Here is a 17,313-nt window from a genome sequence, read left to right as displayed (position 1 = left end):
AGCATAGGTCATAATTCAATCTGAAACATACCATCCATCCCATCCGTGATCCTTTCTATCATTTTTATCTTAATACTGTCCTTCGCTTCATGATTGCCGGGACGCCTGGCCTGTCGCTTTCCGTGGTCGTCCGTGGGGAAGTAGTCTACTCTCAGCATTTTGGTTTTCGAGACATTAATCACCAGCAACCCCCAGATGGAGACACCACTTACTTTATTGGCTCTCTTACCAAGTCCATGTTTACAGCTTTGGTAGGAATCTTCGTGGAAGAAGGCATACTTGATTGGACCACTCGCATCGCATCCATTTTGACTGAGCTTGAAGATGCGTTTGGTGGACTTGGTTCTCAGATGACAGTTGCGGACCTCCTATCGCACCGCACCGGGGTTGCGCGCGGTGATGGCCTGTGGTTGCAACGAGCTGGGAACATCCTCATTCCCCAGTCTACAGGCATTCAGACCTGGATGTCGCAGCCTATAATTCGCGACTTTAGAGCCGACTTTGTATATAACAACTTCGGCTACGACATGGTCGGTCGGGCCATCGAAAAGTTGACGGGTAAGAGCCTTGGTGCAAACTTCAAGGAGAAGCTGTTTGGACCGCTTGGGATGTCCCGGACATCTACCCAGGACATTCCAAACAACACCAACGCTGCTAAGGCCTATTTCGCACTGGACGATGCTTCTCCTTTTGAAGTTCCCATTCCCATCATCTCGGACCAAGCCCTCATGGCATCAGCCGGGTACGTGCGGAGTTGCACAAATGACCTTAAGAAGTTCTACAGCAGTTCTGCACACGGCAAAAGATCAATTTGCTACCAAAACTACATCAACCCATAGATCACCATTTAAACAGCTTCTGCAGATCCTTAGACCACATAGTCAACTCACAACAGTGTCCCTTCAAGAACAATCTTATTCTCTCGGTTGGGGCCGCAAAGAACTACCTACAACTCTTGAAGCATTCAATTACAACAAGCATCTCATACCTGCTATGCCGCTAGTCGGTCAAGGTTCGCCATCGCGATTGACAGTATATCATGGTGGAAGCATGCAGGGGGTCACCACAGCCGTCTATCTTCTGCCCAAGACAGAGACAGCTATCATCACCTTACAAAACTCAACTAGACTAGGTGACGCTTGTGATTGGATTTCTCAGCTTATACTTCACACATTATCCAGAGAAGAAGGCCAAGACATTGACTTTGAGAAGTTGGCCACCACTGCTAGAGAGACAAGCACCACGCTGGCGTCCAAGATCGAATCTACACTTGAGGAGAAGCATGAAAAGAACACCAAGCCTCTAGAGCTCAAGGCCTACGTGGGACGATATTAGAACAAAATCAAAAACTTTCACATCAACATTACCATCCATAACGACAGTAAGCTCTACATAACCTTTCAAAGCATAGAAAGCGAAACATACAAGCTAAGACACTATCATCACCATGTCTGGGTCTAGAACATGTCTTACAATGTGACGGCAAGGCAGGGACTTTTTCAGACCCAACCTTAGGTGTCGTATAAGGTGGAATTTGATTGTGGGGCAGGAAAAGCTGCGGAGTCCCTGCTCTGGATATATGACGCAGAGTATCCAGCACCAGGTGTCTTTATCTTGGAAGAGGGGTCTCGCTAACGAGTAGGACATTCTATGTATGTCGTCGGCGGCGGAGGTAACATGGTTGTCGTTTTGGCCAGTTCTTCAACCAATCAGATCCACTAGATTATGTGGGTGATATGAGGCTTGTATCATAACTTTGAGAAACCGAGCTTGGTTGGGTAGATGGGAACTACGCCCTGACACTTAGTTAAATTCCTACCTAATATTGGCATAAACAAGCAGAGATTCGCCCGCCTGACAGATGCATATCCTGTATAAAGCTGAGCCTATCAATGCGATTATCACCTATTACATGGCCGGAAGTTGGCAACCATCGTGTAACCTGGCTACGCCTTCACCCACATTCCAAGACGCCACAGCGCTTACATTCGGAAAGAAGCTCGATTGAGAATCTTTCACTTTGACACTAGTAGAGCGCAATTTGTAAGTGGGAAGTAAAGGATCGGGCAGCTGTGTGGAGCGTCCACGTTATGGTTTGGCCGCAATTCTACACATACAAGTCATGTTCTCCTCGAGACCCCTATTATAATACAATGACATAGGTGTTATGGCCTGATAAGAATCCAGTTAATCAGTCCTCAAACTGCCTGCTTGAAGGTTCAATTAGGGCATAGAGTAACTCATAGGCAATCTATTCTTATAATTATCAAACTCTTTATATCCTGCCTCTAAACAACGCCTTTCGTGACAGTATTACAATCATTGACTGTTAAAGCACCGACTGTTATAATTGTACCTGCCATGACATCGCCGTATGAGTTCAAAGGCGATGCAGACCTTTACGGCTTAGGTGTTAGAACTGGATCATATATTTCATGGCTCACAACTGTCGTAGCGTTCCACGGGTACCCCGACAAAACAGTAAGCAAACTTGACGTCACAACCTCTATCAGAAACAATAGCCAACGTTATGCTACTATTTAGATAGAGTCTCTTACGACAAACTGTATATTCCAATTCTGTCTAATGGTTGTAACAATCTACAAGATTGCGACTTATACTGCTTATACTAGGGAGGTATTTCTTATGACAATCTTTAGCATTGGGGGAGGATTTGCTACCATAATCGAAACAATGGTTGAAAAGAAGTCGAAAGGGTTTGGGTCAAGTAAGCTCGCCGAGATTCTAAGGTCTCTCTTACTTCTTTCCTACAGTATTCTCTCGATATGGTTTTAGTATCATGGCTGTGGAATATTGGTAAGTAACTCTAGACTATTCTCCGCAATCTTGAAGGGCGTTTCCCCTTCAAAAGATGATTTGACTGCTGATGCCAATCAAAAGTTGCTTGCTTCCTGTAATTGGCGTGTTTTCTTCTTCAGCTCTACGTCCATTCAAGGCTGGTTCCACAAATTCAGCCAAGGTTTGTCGATCATCGTTCTCGTTGCGAATACGGTCCGCATATGGTATATGAGCCTCGAAGCATGGGTTAATCGTCGAGACATCAGATCATGGCTTCTTCTCGCCAGTACGTTGCCTAAGATAAGAGTTCAACGAAGGAGGGATATGTGGGCTTTGTTAGCGACGCAGACAATTTCTTTTGGTATGTTTGCAGCAGTGATTGAGCTGTTTTTGGCATGGAACCTTGTCCGAGACGTGAATTCCGTCACATCAGCGGGACAATTAATTCCACTAGTGACGGCACTGAGTGGTCTTGGCACTGTATGCTTGAGCCGGACTGACCGCAATTAATTAATTCATATATTGCACGATTGTGAGAGTATTTCAGACAGATTTGTCTGAGGGCCAGTCTATCTGCTCTGTTGCAGCCATCATCTCCCAGAATCCGTCGATGACACACTGGTCCAACTTTACTCTTGCTCAAAAAGAGACAGATAGAAGCGCTCAATCGAGAGCTAAAGGGCTTGAATTTCATACACGCGCTCTTCGCATCCGTCAACAACAGTGTGGCGAGCAGTTTGTTACTGCTATATCCTTGCACAAAATTGGTGTGCTTCTTTATGAAAGTGGCGATTGTATAGGAGCCGCTGAGGTGTTAGACCACGCAATTGCCATATTCGATGGATCGTATATGGCTATTAGGGAGAAGACAAGGTCAATTTTCTATTTGTCGCTTATAAAGGCGGATATGAAGGAAACTGACGAGGCAGAAGTGTTACTGGCCGATGCTTGGAAGTACCTGACTCAAATAACAGGCAAAAAGCGGACGCCAGAGACTGAAAAGAACTCAGACTTCTTTGATAATATTGTCTTCTACGCTTATCACTGATAAATATATACCAGAGCTAGAGATAGGATCGCCCCGCAGGCCACAATATTTACTCAGACTGTACATCTGTCTCTAGGAGAGCTATGATACAGCGAATGATGCACCGAATCTAGCTTCAGGGGCAATAGTTATGCTTGTATCTACGCGAGATCAGTTATAGCTAAGCACATATAACTAAGTCTACAAACGAGGTTCCTTGTGCTACAGGCCGAGTGTAGGAGCCTAGCATACTATGCTTTAGATTTGCATTCGTCTCATGGGTGTACCATTGAGTTACCTACTCGGTCTACCCGAAGCTAAGAGGCTTTATCTCGGCCTTCTCTACATCCCTCGCCTTCCCTAACTTCAAGGCTCTGCCTTGACAAGCATCGCTTACTTTTGAGGATTTTATATATAAATTAGCCTAGTTTAGCCAATGTAGATATGACTTTTGAAACTAGCATTATGATCTCGCTTGTGATGGAAGTTATGCCAGAGGTCATTCTGATATGTCAGGAGGATCTCCTGGCTTCTTACTTGTTCCTCTAGTGTTGCAAACCAAGCCTGAATGCAGGCAAGGCAGATTTAGAGAAGTAGGATTCGGGATGTATGAGAGGCTTAGAGCGGCGTTGCAAGACGACGTGTGGGCATCGCCAAGGATTGAGCCCTCCCCGCCTTTAAGGCGCATAAAAACTCAGGTCTAAGACTATGGTCAGCATTATCTTATGACCCTATTTGTCGTTGTTTTGCGTTATGGGTGATAGATCAATATTCCTTTGAGAGCCTTTCATTATGCATATAGGTGGATTTCGAAGGCTGTGAGCACTTTGATTCTGGCCGATCTATAAGACGAATCAGTTGATCAGTTGTATCGTGGCCCTCACACCACGTCTCCTGGTATCTAGACCTCGTCATCTACGCTCGTTCTGCTAGTTTTCTGATTTCTTGGTCGCGCTACGGCCGGATATGTCACTGCTGGGGTGCCTCCTAGGAGTCATGCTGGTGGATATATGTCAAGGGCTGTGCCCTCTCGGTCTCCATCTGTCACCCCGGAGAACATGAACACGTCTGGCTCCTGAGCAGGTGTAAAGCCAATTTCTCGATTTGCCACGGCAGAGGCCTGTTTCGCCAAGTCTCATTCATGCATGGGCCTGACTTCACAGCTTATCTCAACGAAGCTCCTGAACCCTCCCCCAGCTATCACCATTGAGGTGGTAGCTATGCTTGGCAAGATAGTAGAGATTCGCCATACTAATAGACTACTCTGACTTTCCGTTTGTTTCTTTGGTATACTCGACTATCCTTCTCGTAGATAGAGCTGCCTTAGAACTAGAAGATTTGGGAGAGATGAGATTTCTCAAAGCTATGGCAAGATAAAGGTAGCTTGTCTTGGCTTTTAAGTATTATGGTGTCATAAAGGATTGACTATATCAATTGTATAAACTATAGAGTCTAAAACCAAACTACTTTATTTACTCTAGCATATTCATCTTAAACTAACTCTAAGTCATGATGATACGTTCAATGCCTTCTTTATGCTAGTGAGCCAAATCTAGAAGTTTGGCCTATTACATTTGCAATCTCTATAGACATCCTGAAGTTTTTCATAGATTAGGCAGATCTAGGTGCCCGTGTGTTGAATGATGTCTCATTCTCTCAGCGTAGACCTCCTCGCCACGTCATTGCATGGTAGATGCTCAAGTGTGCCTTTCTCTAGCTTTGCTCTCCACCGGAAATTGTCATATTTACTAGGGAGTATCACGAAAAGTGTGCTATAACTCTATCTTTCTGTATCTCGTGAGATAGTAAGTCAGCTATACTATTTACTTAATATACATTACCTTTATATTTCTTTCAAGTTATTCTTATACTTTATTGATTTTAGTGATTTGGAAGTGGTTTTCTCTGATAGTAAAAAATCAAGTTAATTAGATAAGCTAGAAATTTAATTCTTAAGATACGAAATACGAGTAAATAATTTCTAAGTAGGAGATGAGAAAGTAGATAGTCAAGGTATTGTGTTTGGAACCCAACTTTTATTGGCTTCTGAGACTTAAATCCATTTTTAGCTTTGCGGCAACTTTAACCAGGGTGGCAGATAGAGGCTTCTAAATATTACCATAGTCAACACCTCACTGTATACCCACTGCACACCAACTGCATAGGTTAAAGCAGCAGCAGCACCGGCCCACTCACGAAGAAGGAAATGGGCGAGGGCAAGATTCGGGCAGCATTCTAGTCTGTAATCACTATAACCCTTTAAAGCTCGTGATGGACAAGGCTCTTCTTTTAAGGAGGAAATCCGAAGGTCGCCAAAAGCAAATATCTATGCTCGATGATTGTTTTTACCTATTTGTGAGCAAATAATATCGGATTAAGATGCGTAGTACAGGTACTGTGACAGTAGTCCTTACCTAAAGCACTGGGCGAGAAATGCTCAATAGCTAGCTGGTACCAAGTGTTGCCAGCTGCGAGATATATGTCACAATGCCGAAGGCCCGATTCGGGAGTTAGAATTGGCCGAGTGCTTGGATCGCCATCCCGAAAGCAAAACTCATAATTTTCTAGGATGACTCGTAAAAAGCCGGTGTTGGAGATTTTGAAAAAGTCCGAAGGCAGATATACATTATGGTAGCCCATGTTGCTTTGAATTCTTGTTCTAGCAGATAATCTACACAATTAAAGAGGATGGCCGAGACACCAACACTACCACCGCTCGCTAGCAGCGCCAAAACATGCGTGTATAAGACTGTTGGGAATACAAAGATAGAGATTGAAGTCCTGTCCCCGAAAAAAATCAGCTATGTGAACGGCAATGACATTACGGTGCTACTTTACATCCATGTGGGAGGTTGGATCGCTGGAAGCCGAGTTGATTACCCTCGGACCCTTGTCCATGAAACGCTCAGCAAGGGCTGGATATTCGCATCGATGGATCACCGTCTTCTTCCTGAGACTTCGATCGATGACCAGCTAGAAGATGTACGGGACGTTGAAGGATGGTTAAGAAACGATCTTTCCAGCCAAATAGCCAACAGGATTACGGATGCACGTATCGGTGACATCATGGTTGCAGGTGGTTCTGCCGGAGGACACCTGGCGTTGCTTACGGTAAGTAGCCTTGAGTTACTGTTTCCATACCTAGGTTGAGTTGGTTAACGATCATTCAAATGCAGCCCAAGTTGTGGGCGAAAGCTCCGACTGCTATTCTGTCTTTGTATGGACCTACAAATTTACATCAGGCCAAAGGTCTTACAGACGGGCCGAGATCCGATTTCCCTTTACCAGATTTCACTCCAGAATTTCTAGGTTCCATTACTCACTATGACAATCCGCCTACAAACATTTCTCTTTTCGCTTCCAAAGGATTCAACCAAAGGCTGCTGCTTGGGATGAAGGTGATCAGAGAAGGGATTCTGGCTGAGTTCATATTGAAAAGACTCCGTCAAGACTCGAAATTAGCTCTTCCAGAGTCGGGAATTGTCTCAAAAGAAGCGATAGACTCGATAAGTAAGTTTATATGATCCGGGGGAAGCCACTAGGCGGATGAATGAGTACTGAGTCTTTCCAAGGTCCACTTAGCATTGCCAAGAGTGTCAAGTATCCGCCAACTTGTCAGATCATGGGGACTGAAGACGACATGTTTGACGTTTCGCATATAACAGATCTCGGAGCGGTGCTAGATGGTCAGGGCATACCTCACAAAGAAGTGATCGTCCCAGGAGGAAGTCACGGCTTCGATATTGGGGCTGAAGTTGGCGACAAGACTCATCTGGATTTTATTCAGCCAGCACTGCATTGGATATCACAATTTGTTCACGAATAATATTCGAGAGGAGTAAGAATTTTGCGCATAATTAATGCGCAAGGAGATTCTTGGGAAAAGCGTAAGCTCTGCTCTGTATTACAATAGGTTTCCTCTCTCTGTTCCTCAATATCAGATGTTTAGATATCTAAAACAAAACAACCTCCTGCGCTAAAGACATGTGATTGTGCCGTGCTAGGTTTTACCTTTGAGGATGTTCGGGCTCTTGCTGAGCTTTCTCCTCAGGAATGGCATCTTCAAGGTCGGCAGCATCAGGGTCCTTGATGTTTTCAGGATCGTACAGTGTAGGCTCCTCGTTCACCAACGTGCGGGTAGGAGGCGACACAAGGTTGAGTATCAGATAGACTGATCCAGCAATAAACGTGGACGTCAGCCATGACGCTTTGTCTATTCAACGTGTTAGCGAAATGTAGTCATCAAATAAGAGACAAAGATAAGGCCAGTCCGTGAATCTACAACGACACTCCTTGAGAGAATATGACTTACAGAAATAAGAGTAGTTTCCAATGTCAACCTTGGCATTAATAGCATGAATCAAGCCCGGCAGATTGACTGGAACCACAATGATCAGTGTGGCAAGAGCCCTCCAATTCACTCCGTAATCATAGCGGTAGATGCCTTCGTTTTGATAAAGCATGGGAACGTGCAGGCGAGTGCGTCGGATGATCCAGAAGTCGACAATCTAAGGCGTAAAGGACATTTATCAGCAAACGCTTTTACGCAAAACCATTTTATACGCAGATGCTTACCATGATAGCCACCACAGGGGCTAGGACAATGATATATCCACTCAAGAAAGTCGTCAAGCTTGTTGCACTCGCCAAAATCTTCCAAGGAGCCGTTGCCCAGCCACCAATGAAAGCAGTCAAGGCTGCTCCACGTCGGAGATTAATCCATCTTGGTGCAATGAATGCCAGATCATTACTTGTGGCAATGCAATTCGTGGAGATGTTGGTTCCCAAGGTAGCCAGACCGAAAGCACACGCGCAGAAGAAGGCGCCTGCGCGATTTGTCCATAGTGCAATGATGGATGTTGGATCCCAGTACAAAGTGCCGTAGATAGATTGTCCTGCTGAAGCAACAACAATACCAATAAAAGAGAACACCCAGTATACGACGGGAATGAACAGAAGCTGCCAGTACGTGACAGAAGTCTTGCGGCCGTACCGAGTCATATCAGACTATTGGATCCGTTAATAACGTTGCAGGTACAAAAATGCCCCAACTCCGGAATCGGAAAATTGCTTACGATATTGAGTGCAAGAGTTGTCTTGCCGCTGATTGCAACATTAATACCCATAACCCAAGCCCAACTTTTGGTGCTACCCGAGATCTTGGCCTTCTGAGCAAACACAGGGCCAGCGCCGCCTGTGTGAACAGCCCATCCAAGCAATGCGAAAGCGGCTATCACAGCGACCACGGACTTGATGAAGAACAGCCAGCGCATCTTGCTAGGGTGTATCATGAGAAGCGGGAATTGAACTGAAAGCAGAGGTTAGTCAATCTCCCACGATCTGAATAGGCAAACAAGAACCTACTCAACCAAAAGACGAAATATGCTATCATCATGTTACTGGTTATGCCAGCGGATGTTGGCAGGGCATTAGGGTAAGTCTTGAGGCTTGGCCAAATCGCCTCTAGCATGATAAGCATGCATGATGCCCCTATTTTTGTGTTGATTCTATGATATGAGTCTAGTTAGAAAGCCTTCCTCACGAGGAGAGTCTCATAACCGCCAAAGTTTGCACTCACCCGAAATAGAGTAATCCGAGGACCAGACGGGAGACAACGGCGAAGTACGAGAAGTAGAAGCCCATTGACGCGCGGGAGGCAATCGAGAATGGGATGTGATGCTTTGAGCCAACAGCTCCATTTAGAGCAACCGCTGCAGCAATGATGATGTTGCCGATAGCACTGTCCATCCAGATCAGCATGAAGTGAGCCTCATCATATGTCGGATAGGCCTTACATTGCAACGGATGCTTCACGCCAGCTAAGGCCCAGAGCGACGATTGAGCCAGCTTGCTGCATTGTTCCGACATTGGCACCATCTGCCATCCACAGCCACAGAAAGTCAATGCTAGATACCCGAATTCGATCAGCATTTACTTCTTGCAAGTTAGGAATATCGGGCTTCGTACGCCCTCCATAGTCGCCTCTCTGGCGCAACCACGTCTACGTCGGCATTTGACCAGCCATGGCGTGTCGCAAAAGACGCCCGCGGGGTCTCAAGTCGCCAGTAGTTGACGGTAAACCACTTCCGTGGCTCGGGCTTCCTCATCAGCTTCATCTTGAGCACAAACACGAAGGCGAGACTGATTGAGGCTGCAAATCACACTCAATCGAGTCGGTCACACGAGCTACTCTGAGAATTTTCGTAAATGACCTTTCGCGCGCACGCGGCGTAGAAAAATAAATCATTGTGGTACCACTACTATCTTATATCCGTTGCACTAGAGAAGGATGAGGTCCACTTCGCCAACTCGTACTATCACCAGTTGATACGTTATCTGACGCTTATCAGGCCCTTATCTGATAGAGACGGGGTCCGGCCCGTTCACTTTTGCAGTCTTACAGCGACAAATAGCCGATTTCGGCTTGTCTTGGGCGCAGATAAGAGGTGGAGTTCAGCGCCGAACCGTCGTGTTAGTGACGGCTAGTCAGTCTGGGCTCCCCGAAAGTAGGGGTTCAAGTACTGACCAATGCAAGACTGAAAAAAAATCCAGGACTGAAGTGTATGTCCCCAAAGGCCTGTAAGATGACTGCAGAAGCGACCAATCAACGGCCGGCTTTCGTCTCCTTGGGGATGGTGGTGCTCGATGAGCTTCGCTTCCCTGACAGACCATCGTTATACGATGTTCCTGGTGGCTCGGGTGCCTTTTCAGTGTTGGGGGCCCGGCTGGTAGCTGGACAAGAGCGGGCAAGCCAAGTGGGATGCTTTATTCTGGCCGGCAACGATTTCCCAAAGAGTGCTGTGGAGAGCTTTAAGAGCTGGGAGGTGAATCTCGATATCAGAGTCGACCCTACGAGACAATCCACGAGGGGATTACTTGAGTACAAAGATACTGCTTTTGGCCGTAAGCAAAGATCTCGCAATTGAGTTGATAGACGATTGGATACTCAACCTCTGGTACCACGCTAACCGGTCTACTGCATGTAGGCAAGACATTCCGCTATACTACCACACCACTACACCCATCACCAAAGGATCTACCTTCACATTTCTTAGAGAGTGCAGCATTTCATATCCTTGCTCTTCCATCTCAGCTTACCGATCATATCGAGGATCTCGCAAGCACAAGACCAAAGGCGTCCATTATTGACCCACCCCTATTGGTGTGGGAGCCAACTCCTCCGTATTGTAAGGAGGATACAAGGAAAGAACATATCACCGCTGCAAAGCTAGTCGATGTCTTCTCTCCTAACCATCTCGAACTATTGGCGTTCTTCGAGGACAGCAAGTCGGCACACGACACATCTGATTTTGACCCGCGAGCCATTGAAGCGTGTGCGGATGCCTTCATTGACTCGGGAATTGGCCCCTCTGGCAAAGGAACCATTGTAGTGCGAGCCGGCGAGCATGGGTGTCTTGTGTCATCATCTACTATAGAGGGACGTCACCGTTGGCTCCCAGCTTTCTGCACTGATGCATCGGCCGTGGTGGATGCCACTGGCGGCGGCAATACGTTTTTAGGAGCGTTCACGTTTGCCATGGCCGCTTGCAACAAAGATGCCGTGGGTGCTGCTGAGATGGCAAATGTGGCGGCCTCCTTTTCGCTGGAGCAAATAGGTACACCAAAATTGCAACAGAATCCGGGTCAGAGAGAAAAATGGAACAATAGCGAGTTTGAAGAGCGATATCAACTATATCAGTCTAAACTTCAATAATATTCGCTTAATTAAGCCCCTTTTTCGCTCATGACTTGAAGTTAACATGAACCTAAAGAGTAACTTAAGTTTGTAAAGTTTGTTTCTTTTCACGTTAATTATCTGACACAAGGTGAGGGTTATTTATATACTAGGGCTTGTAGGTTAACCACGTTGTGGTCGATATCGCCGGTTTGAAGTATTAACTTGATGTTGTGCAGCCGTGTCGGAAAATATCAAAGGAAGCTCAATTTAGTTTGTATTTTGATCATGAAAGATGCCAAAAAGCTCACATGTGCTAACTTTTCTTCGAGATTATTCTATACAACGGCTCTAGAGTGTCGTTAAGACCAATCAGACACCTTCACAGGACTTTGAAGTGGTATTGACCCGAGAGAATCCAGACTCTGCGGCACCTTTTCATCCACTATATGCCCTGCTCGGCCCTGGCAATCCTCGACTGCGAGGAAAGCTTATAGCGAAGAGAATGCTACTCTAAAGTGTGTTCATGTCCCTGGCCGACGATTGACCAGATCGCATGCCTAGATATCTTTCCAGTCGTGAAGAAGACTCATACTTTGCGTCTTTCTCCTCTGAGTTGTTTGTTCTTACTAGTGACACGGGCGGCCGGACAGCCGCTTAATACCACCTTTAGGTCATTGGTTCGTATCAAAAATTTGTTGTTCGGCAAGAGCCCATCATGCCTCGCCAAGACTTGGTTCCTTGTCGCTCGCCTTCCGAATGATCCAGCCATAGTAGTCAAATGAGCCTTTCCCACTGAGAACCTCCATCTCCAGGTCCCATGCGCTGGCGGCGTCCAAGAGAGGCCGTATGAAATGGGGTTGCCTGAATGTGACATATAAGAAGATGCCATCAAAGTTCCTAGCAATGTACCACTGAGGCCTAAGATATCTTCTACGAGCCCAGACAGCAAGCCACTCTTATCCGAATCCGCATATCACCAAGCGTGGCAATCGCTTGAAGAGGGCCAAATGGCCGACTTGACGAGAGGAGATGCCATCCTATTTCTGTTTGAGCAACTCCGCGAAACGGATCAGATGCATCGAGAGAAGTCGCATTTTCAGAGGGGGTTCCAAAATTTAGTCAGTGAAAAGGCTTCCAATAATAGATGCCCGTTGTTCGCACTTACAAGATCTATCTAAGTATTATTACATCTGGGTCCGCCGCTGAGCTTTCCTTAGCGCTTAACTTGAATGCAGTAGACGTCTATCTCCATCTCCCATGACCATATCCGAGGACCAAGCGCTGAAGAGCATGTATCGAATGTCTTATAATTCCCGCTATTCACTATACAGACATCTTCATTGCAATGGTCTTATGCGGATCGTATCCCTTGATGACAAACTCTTCCACCTTCCAGCCATCAATGCTGCAGCCCTTCTCACGAGCGATCTCTAGCTCTGGGAAAGCGCGCGGCTCGCGTTCCAACTGTGTCTTCAGAGCATCCACATGGTCGAGGTAGACATGCGCGTCTCCCATAACATGTGTGAGGCTTCCAGGCACCAGATCGCAGACGTGGGCGATCATGTGTGTTAGGAGCGCATAGCTTGCAATGTTGAATGGTACACCCAGGCCCATGTCGCATGAACGTTGGTATAGTTGGCAGTGTAGATGACCCTTTGGCTTGCTCTCAGCTGATCCGTTCACTTCCTGACCTTGTCCCGGGTAGGAGACATAGAATTGAGCGAACATGTGACAAGGCGGCAGCACCATGCTGGGCATGTCCTTGAGGTTCCATGCGGAAAGGATCATTCGTCTGTCGTAGGGGTTTGTGCGGAGCTTGTGTATGATCTCCGCCAACTGGTCAACACCCTGGCCGGTGTAATCGGTCTTTGCGTCTTTGTACTCTGCGCCAAAGTGTCGCCATTGGAAACCGTAGACGGGTCCCAAGTCGCCGACTTCGCGGTGTGTCAACCCCAGATTATCCAGGAACTCGCGGGAGCCATTGCCGTCCCAGATCTTGACGCCGATCTCGTTCAGCGCGATAGACGATGTGTTGCCCTCAATGAACCAGAGTAGTTCCGCAATGACGGCGCGGGTGAAGACGCGTTTCGTGGTGAGGAGAGGAAGGATCGGGCGGCCATTGTCGTTGAGCTTGAACTTGAACGGCCGCGGGGCGAAAATGGACAGAGTCCCCGTGCCTGTTCTGATATTATGTTAGACTTCACGGCTAGACCTCAGGTATGGATAGCATGCCCACTTACCGATCGGGTCGCCGCTCGCCCTGCTCCAAGATCTCGCGGATGAGGTCGAGATACTGATATTCTTCGTGTACTGCCGCCCCCGTCATTGTCACTGTGTCATACAATCGTGAAGAGGTGGAGAAGAGCGTCGTAGCAAGTAGAAATCAAGGAGAATTCGGATATCGTAGTGATTGCATGGAGGGGGCAATCCGACGTGTTGAGGCGTGTCAATTGCGACGCGCTAAAGGTTGACGCGCCGGCGCGCCGGAAGCTGCTAGTAAAGTGCGAGCGCACGTGAAAAGTACACTTTAAGGGTATATTACGTGACACCAGAGTCTGGTCTCAACCCCCCTGTGAACCTAAGCCGACAAACATCATTGACTTGCCCTGCAACAGTCATGTGTAAGTACGCAACGGTGTAGTTCCTTTACTGAGAAGGAAAGTTCCCAAAAGGGAAATAGAGATCCTTTTGCACATCACGTGCTAAGCATTGGCACTGCTAAGGGTGGCGGAAGACGGCTGAAGTAATTGGATGAATTCGGGTCTGGTCATCGTCAAAAAGTACTATGCATGAAAATGGGCATGGGTTCCGTTGATACGGCTGTCGCACATAATATTTGGGCAGCTGTCTGTCTAAGTACATCGACTCATGATGATGGGTGTACTCTATCAAAGCTTTCCAAATTGCCGGTGACCTTTTGTGTCTTTTCGTGCAAGCAGATATTGAAAGAAAATCATGCACTCTAATGATGGATCTTCACAAGACCAATGGGACGGATTGCCATCGGATTTATCTTATGCAGGCTACAACCAAGACGAGGAAAATGACTTCGGACTGGATTTATCTGAATTCGCAGGTTACGATGATAACATCGACATGCCTCACCAAACCGGTCTGGATGTTCTAGCCATTGAGAACTGGGATCATCAGACAGGTCTCCAAGGCGTGACACCGCCGTGGAGTTCGGAGGTGACTTTCAGAACGTATCCGACAACTCAGTTTCAGACGGCGACATTGCAGCCGGTGAGGCACTCTCCTGCGGCCGCCACCGAGACACTAGAGAGTACCCCTATTGCCCTTTTCAGCACGGGGCGGGGCACTCAGAGTGTTTTCCGGGCCGTTGAGGATGTCCCCCGTGGCGCCGCGCAGCATCCTACCGAGGTGTGGGAATTGCACAAAGCCGAGATCCGGCGTTTGTATATGGAGCAGCAGAAGACACTGAGAGAAGTGATAGAAATCATGGACCAAAGGGGGTTTCGTGCCACGTAAGTTGTACATCGATAACCCAGTCAGACCTCTAAGTAGCCAGCTAGACCTGCGCTTTGTACTAACAAGGGGAAAACTGCAGTGCCAGGATGTACAAGAAGCGTCTCGACCAATGGCGCTTCTCCAAAAACAGCAAAAGAAAATCCACCAGCGGCAAGACCCATGAGAAAGCCAATCGACCCGGTAAACCACCTGCAAAAGATGCTTTAAGTCTTAAGCTAAATGCTGCGAGAAAACGGCGGCCCGTACTCGTAAAGGAAGAAGAGCTGTTGGAAGCCGGTATGGCTGTCTACGAGGATCATCGCTTGTTAGCCTATCTGACCTCACCGGATTCTCCCCTCTTTCGAGAACAATTCATGAGTGGCATAGGAGAGCTCTCAAGGCGCCACTACACCCTTGATCAAAACTTGTACCGAGGAGTCATACCTTTCCTTAGTCATATCTTGAGTGAATCTAGGAAACGAGTTAATGATCTTATCGAAGCATCATGGTTTTTCAATCAAAAAGAATACGAGAAAGGCCGCAAATGGGCCTGGAAGGCATTTGAGATGCTTTTGGACTTTTTACAAGATCAAAATTTCTACTCATTACTCTATCTATTCATCAGCATTCCCCGATGGAAGGACTCAGGTCTCATGTTGAAAATGTTGAACTGTCTGGATACCAATGCCAACGACATTATGGGTCCGAACCATCATTTGTCAGTCTTGTTCAAGCAAATGTGCAATTTTTACAGATCGCATGGCCCAGATGAGTTTTCCGCGGTGGTCTCTGATGCCTTGAAGAGGGTCTTTGACGTCATTGATGATATGGGGCGAGAGGATTATTGTATCACCTGGCTGAAGTGCGACTATGCTTGGACCTGTGACCTTGACGAGCTCTGGGTCAACGGACTTCTCGACGAAGTCATATCGCTCCGCAACTCGCTCAAAGGGGGCCTACACGACGAGGAGATTCTAGCATGGACCCATGCAATGTACTTGCATATACAAGTCGTGAGACAGATGGAAGGCGACAAGTCCAAGCGGACATTTGATGTGGCAGAAGACGTTGAAATTAATCTCTCCAGGACTGACTCCGAGGGTGATACGAATGCGATCCAGGCATTGTGTTTTCGGACCATGGCTCAATATCATAAAAGCCTCTGCACGTCACAGCAACCGGCATCAGATCCTCGGCACGGCTTAGCTCGACATTGTTTAAAGAGGGCTACTATTTTTGACGAAGCACATTGGGGCCTGGGTCCAAACATAGTGATCCAGGACCTCAAGCGGCTAGAAGCCTGGAATAGAGAAGCCGAACGGTGGGAAGAGGTAGAGGCAGCGAAAGTCAAGTGGGTTGAGGGGATGTGGATAAGCTCAAGCAACACATGGGCATCTAAATCGTAACACGTGGTACTTTGGCCTGGGAAGAGCTAGATTGGAGGCTAAGATACACGATCCTCATTCTGACTTATCTTTGAGCATTTCCGTTGTATGTCTATCTACGCAAATCTTTGGGTCTGTCTCATGTGGTGTAGAAGAAATCTGTAGGAAACATTAGCAGAGAAACATATATGCAAGGGCTTCTCTCCCGTCATACCAGGGTGCTTATCGCCTAATTCTTCCATGGTCTTCAGCCTGTCTTGTGAAGCTTGTTCCGAAAATTGAGCAGCAGCCTTCTTTGCATTCAGGTAGCCAAAATACCACCTAAGCACTAATGAGGTTACCAGGATTACTACTGATAGTGCGAGTGCAGAGGCATGGCCGATCCTATCTGTACACAATCTCGTTAATACATCGCCTCCGGAACATGGAAGGGGCCACCTACAATTCGGCGGATCGATGTAGGCGTGCTGCCCAGATATTGCAAAGAGCTGCGAGAAAATGTTGACAAAAGCGAGCGCAGAGCCCCTACCAATTCGCAAATTTTAGTAAAACCTCCCGCAACTGAAAGGATAAGGTATCAGGAAAGTCGGCAGTTATTACCTTCGAGTGTAACCGACGAAGCTCATTGCAGACCATGATAGCTGCAGCACAGTATTTGGATACATTGAGAATGCAACCAAACATGTGGCCACATATCGAGCCGTGTTGTTTGTCACGCCGATTAGAATAGCGTATCCAACAATGCCTCCCGCAGTCGATAAAGCTATGGCAAGGCCACGCGCGTTTGTACGATCAGCCACTCTAGCCCAAAACAGCACGCCAGCACATGCGAATGCGTAGACGATGACCGTAAATAATTGTGCGTTGACGCTTGTATAACCAAAGCCCTGTGTTGAATATGTTAGATCGCTTGATATACACGTAAGCCCGTAACATGAATAAGACGTTTGCCTACC

At 47.0% G+C, this 17,313-nt stretch overlaps 3 protein-coding genes across 3 annotated transcripts; 1 reads left to right on the top strand and 2 right to left on the bottom strand.

The window, feature by feature from the left end:
* Positions 1-464: 464 nt before the first annotated feature.
* UCRPA7_1120 (putative d- protein) lies at positions 465-1,335 on the top strand (the record flags this gene model as incomplete). The annotated part of the gene is made up of 2 exons (XM_007913707.1): positions 465-742; positions 1,182-1,335. The coding sequence occupies 2 exons, from the start codon at positions 465-467 to the stop codon at positions 1,333-1,335; spliced, it is 432 nt and encodes a 143-aa protein (XP_007911898.1).
* A 6,498-nt stretch (positions 1,336-7,833) lies between these two features.
* UCRPA7_1119 (putative cytosine-purine permease protein) lies at positions 7,834-9,221 on the bottom strand (the record flags this gene model as incomplete). The annotated part of the gene is made up of 5 exons (XM_007913706.1): positions 7,834-8,039; positions 8,139-8,334; positions 8,402-8,833; positions 8,902-9,134; positions 9,191-9,221. 5 exons carry the CDS (start codon positions 9,219-9,221, stop codon positions 7,834-7,836), a joined length of 1,098 nt encoding a protein of 365 aa, XP_007911897.1.
* Positions 9,222-12,827: 3,606 nt separating this feature from the next.
* Positions 12,828-13,830, bottom strand: UCRPA7_1118 (putative thymidylate synthase protein; the record flags this gene model as incomplete). The annotated part of the gene is made up of 2 exons (XM_007913705.1): positions 12,828-13,686; positions 13,745-13,830. The coding sequence occupies 2 exons, from the start codon at positions 13,828-13,830 to the stop codon at positions 12,828-12,830; spliced, it is 945 nt and encodes a 314-aa protein (XP_007911896.1).
* Positions 13,831-17,313: the final 3,483 nt, after the last annotated feature.

This window comes from Phaeoacremonium minimum, assembly GCF_000392275.1.
Source record: "Phaeoacremonium minimum UCRPA7 unplaced genomic scaffold PA7_03_scaffold_62, whole genome shotgun sequence".
Classification (NCBI taxonomy): Eukaryota; Fungi; Ascomycota; class Sordariomycetes; order Togniniales; family Togniniaceae; genus Phaeoacremonium; species Phaeoacremonium minimum.
Note: the sequence above shows the minus strand (reverse complement) of the source record. Positions and strands in the feature narration are given on the sequence as shown.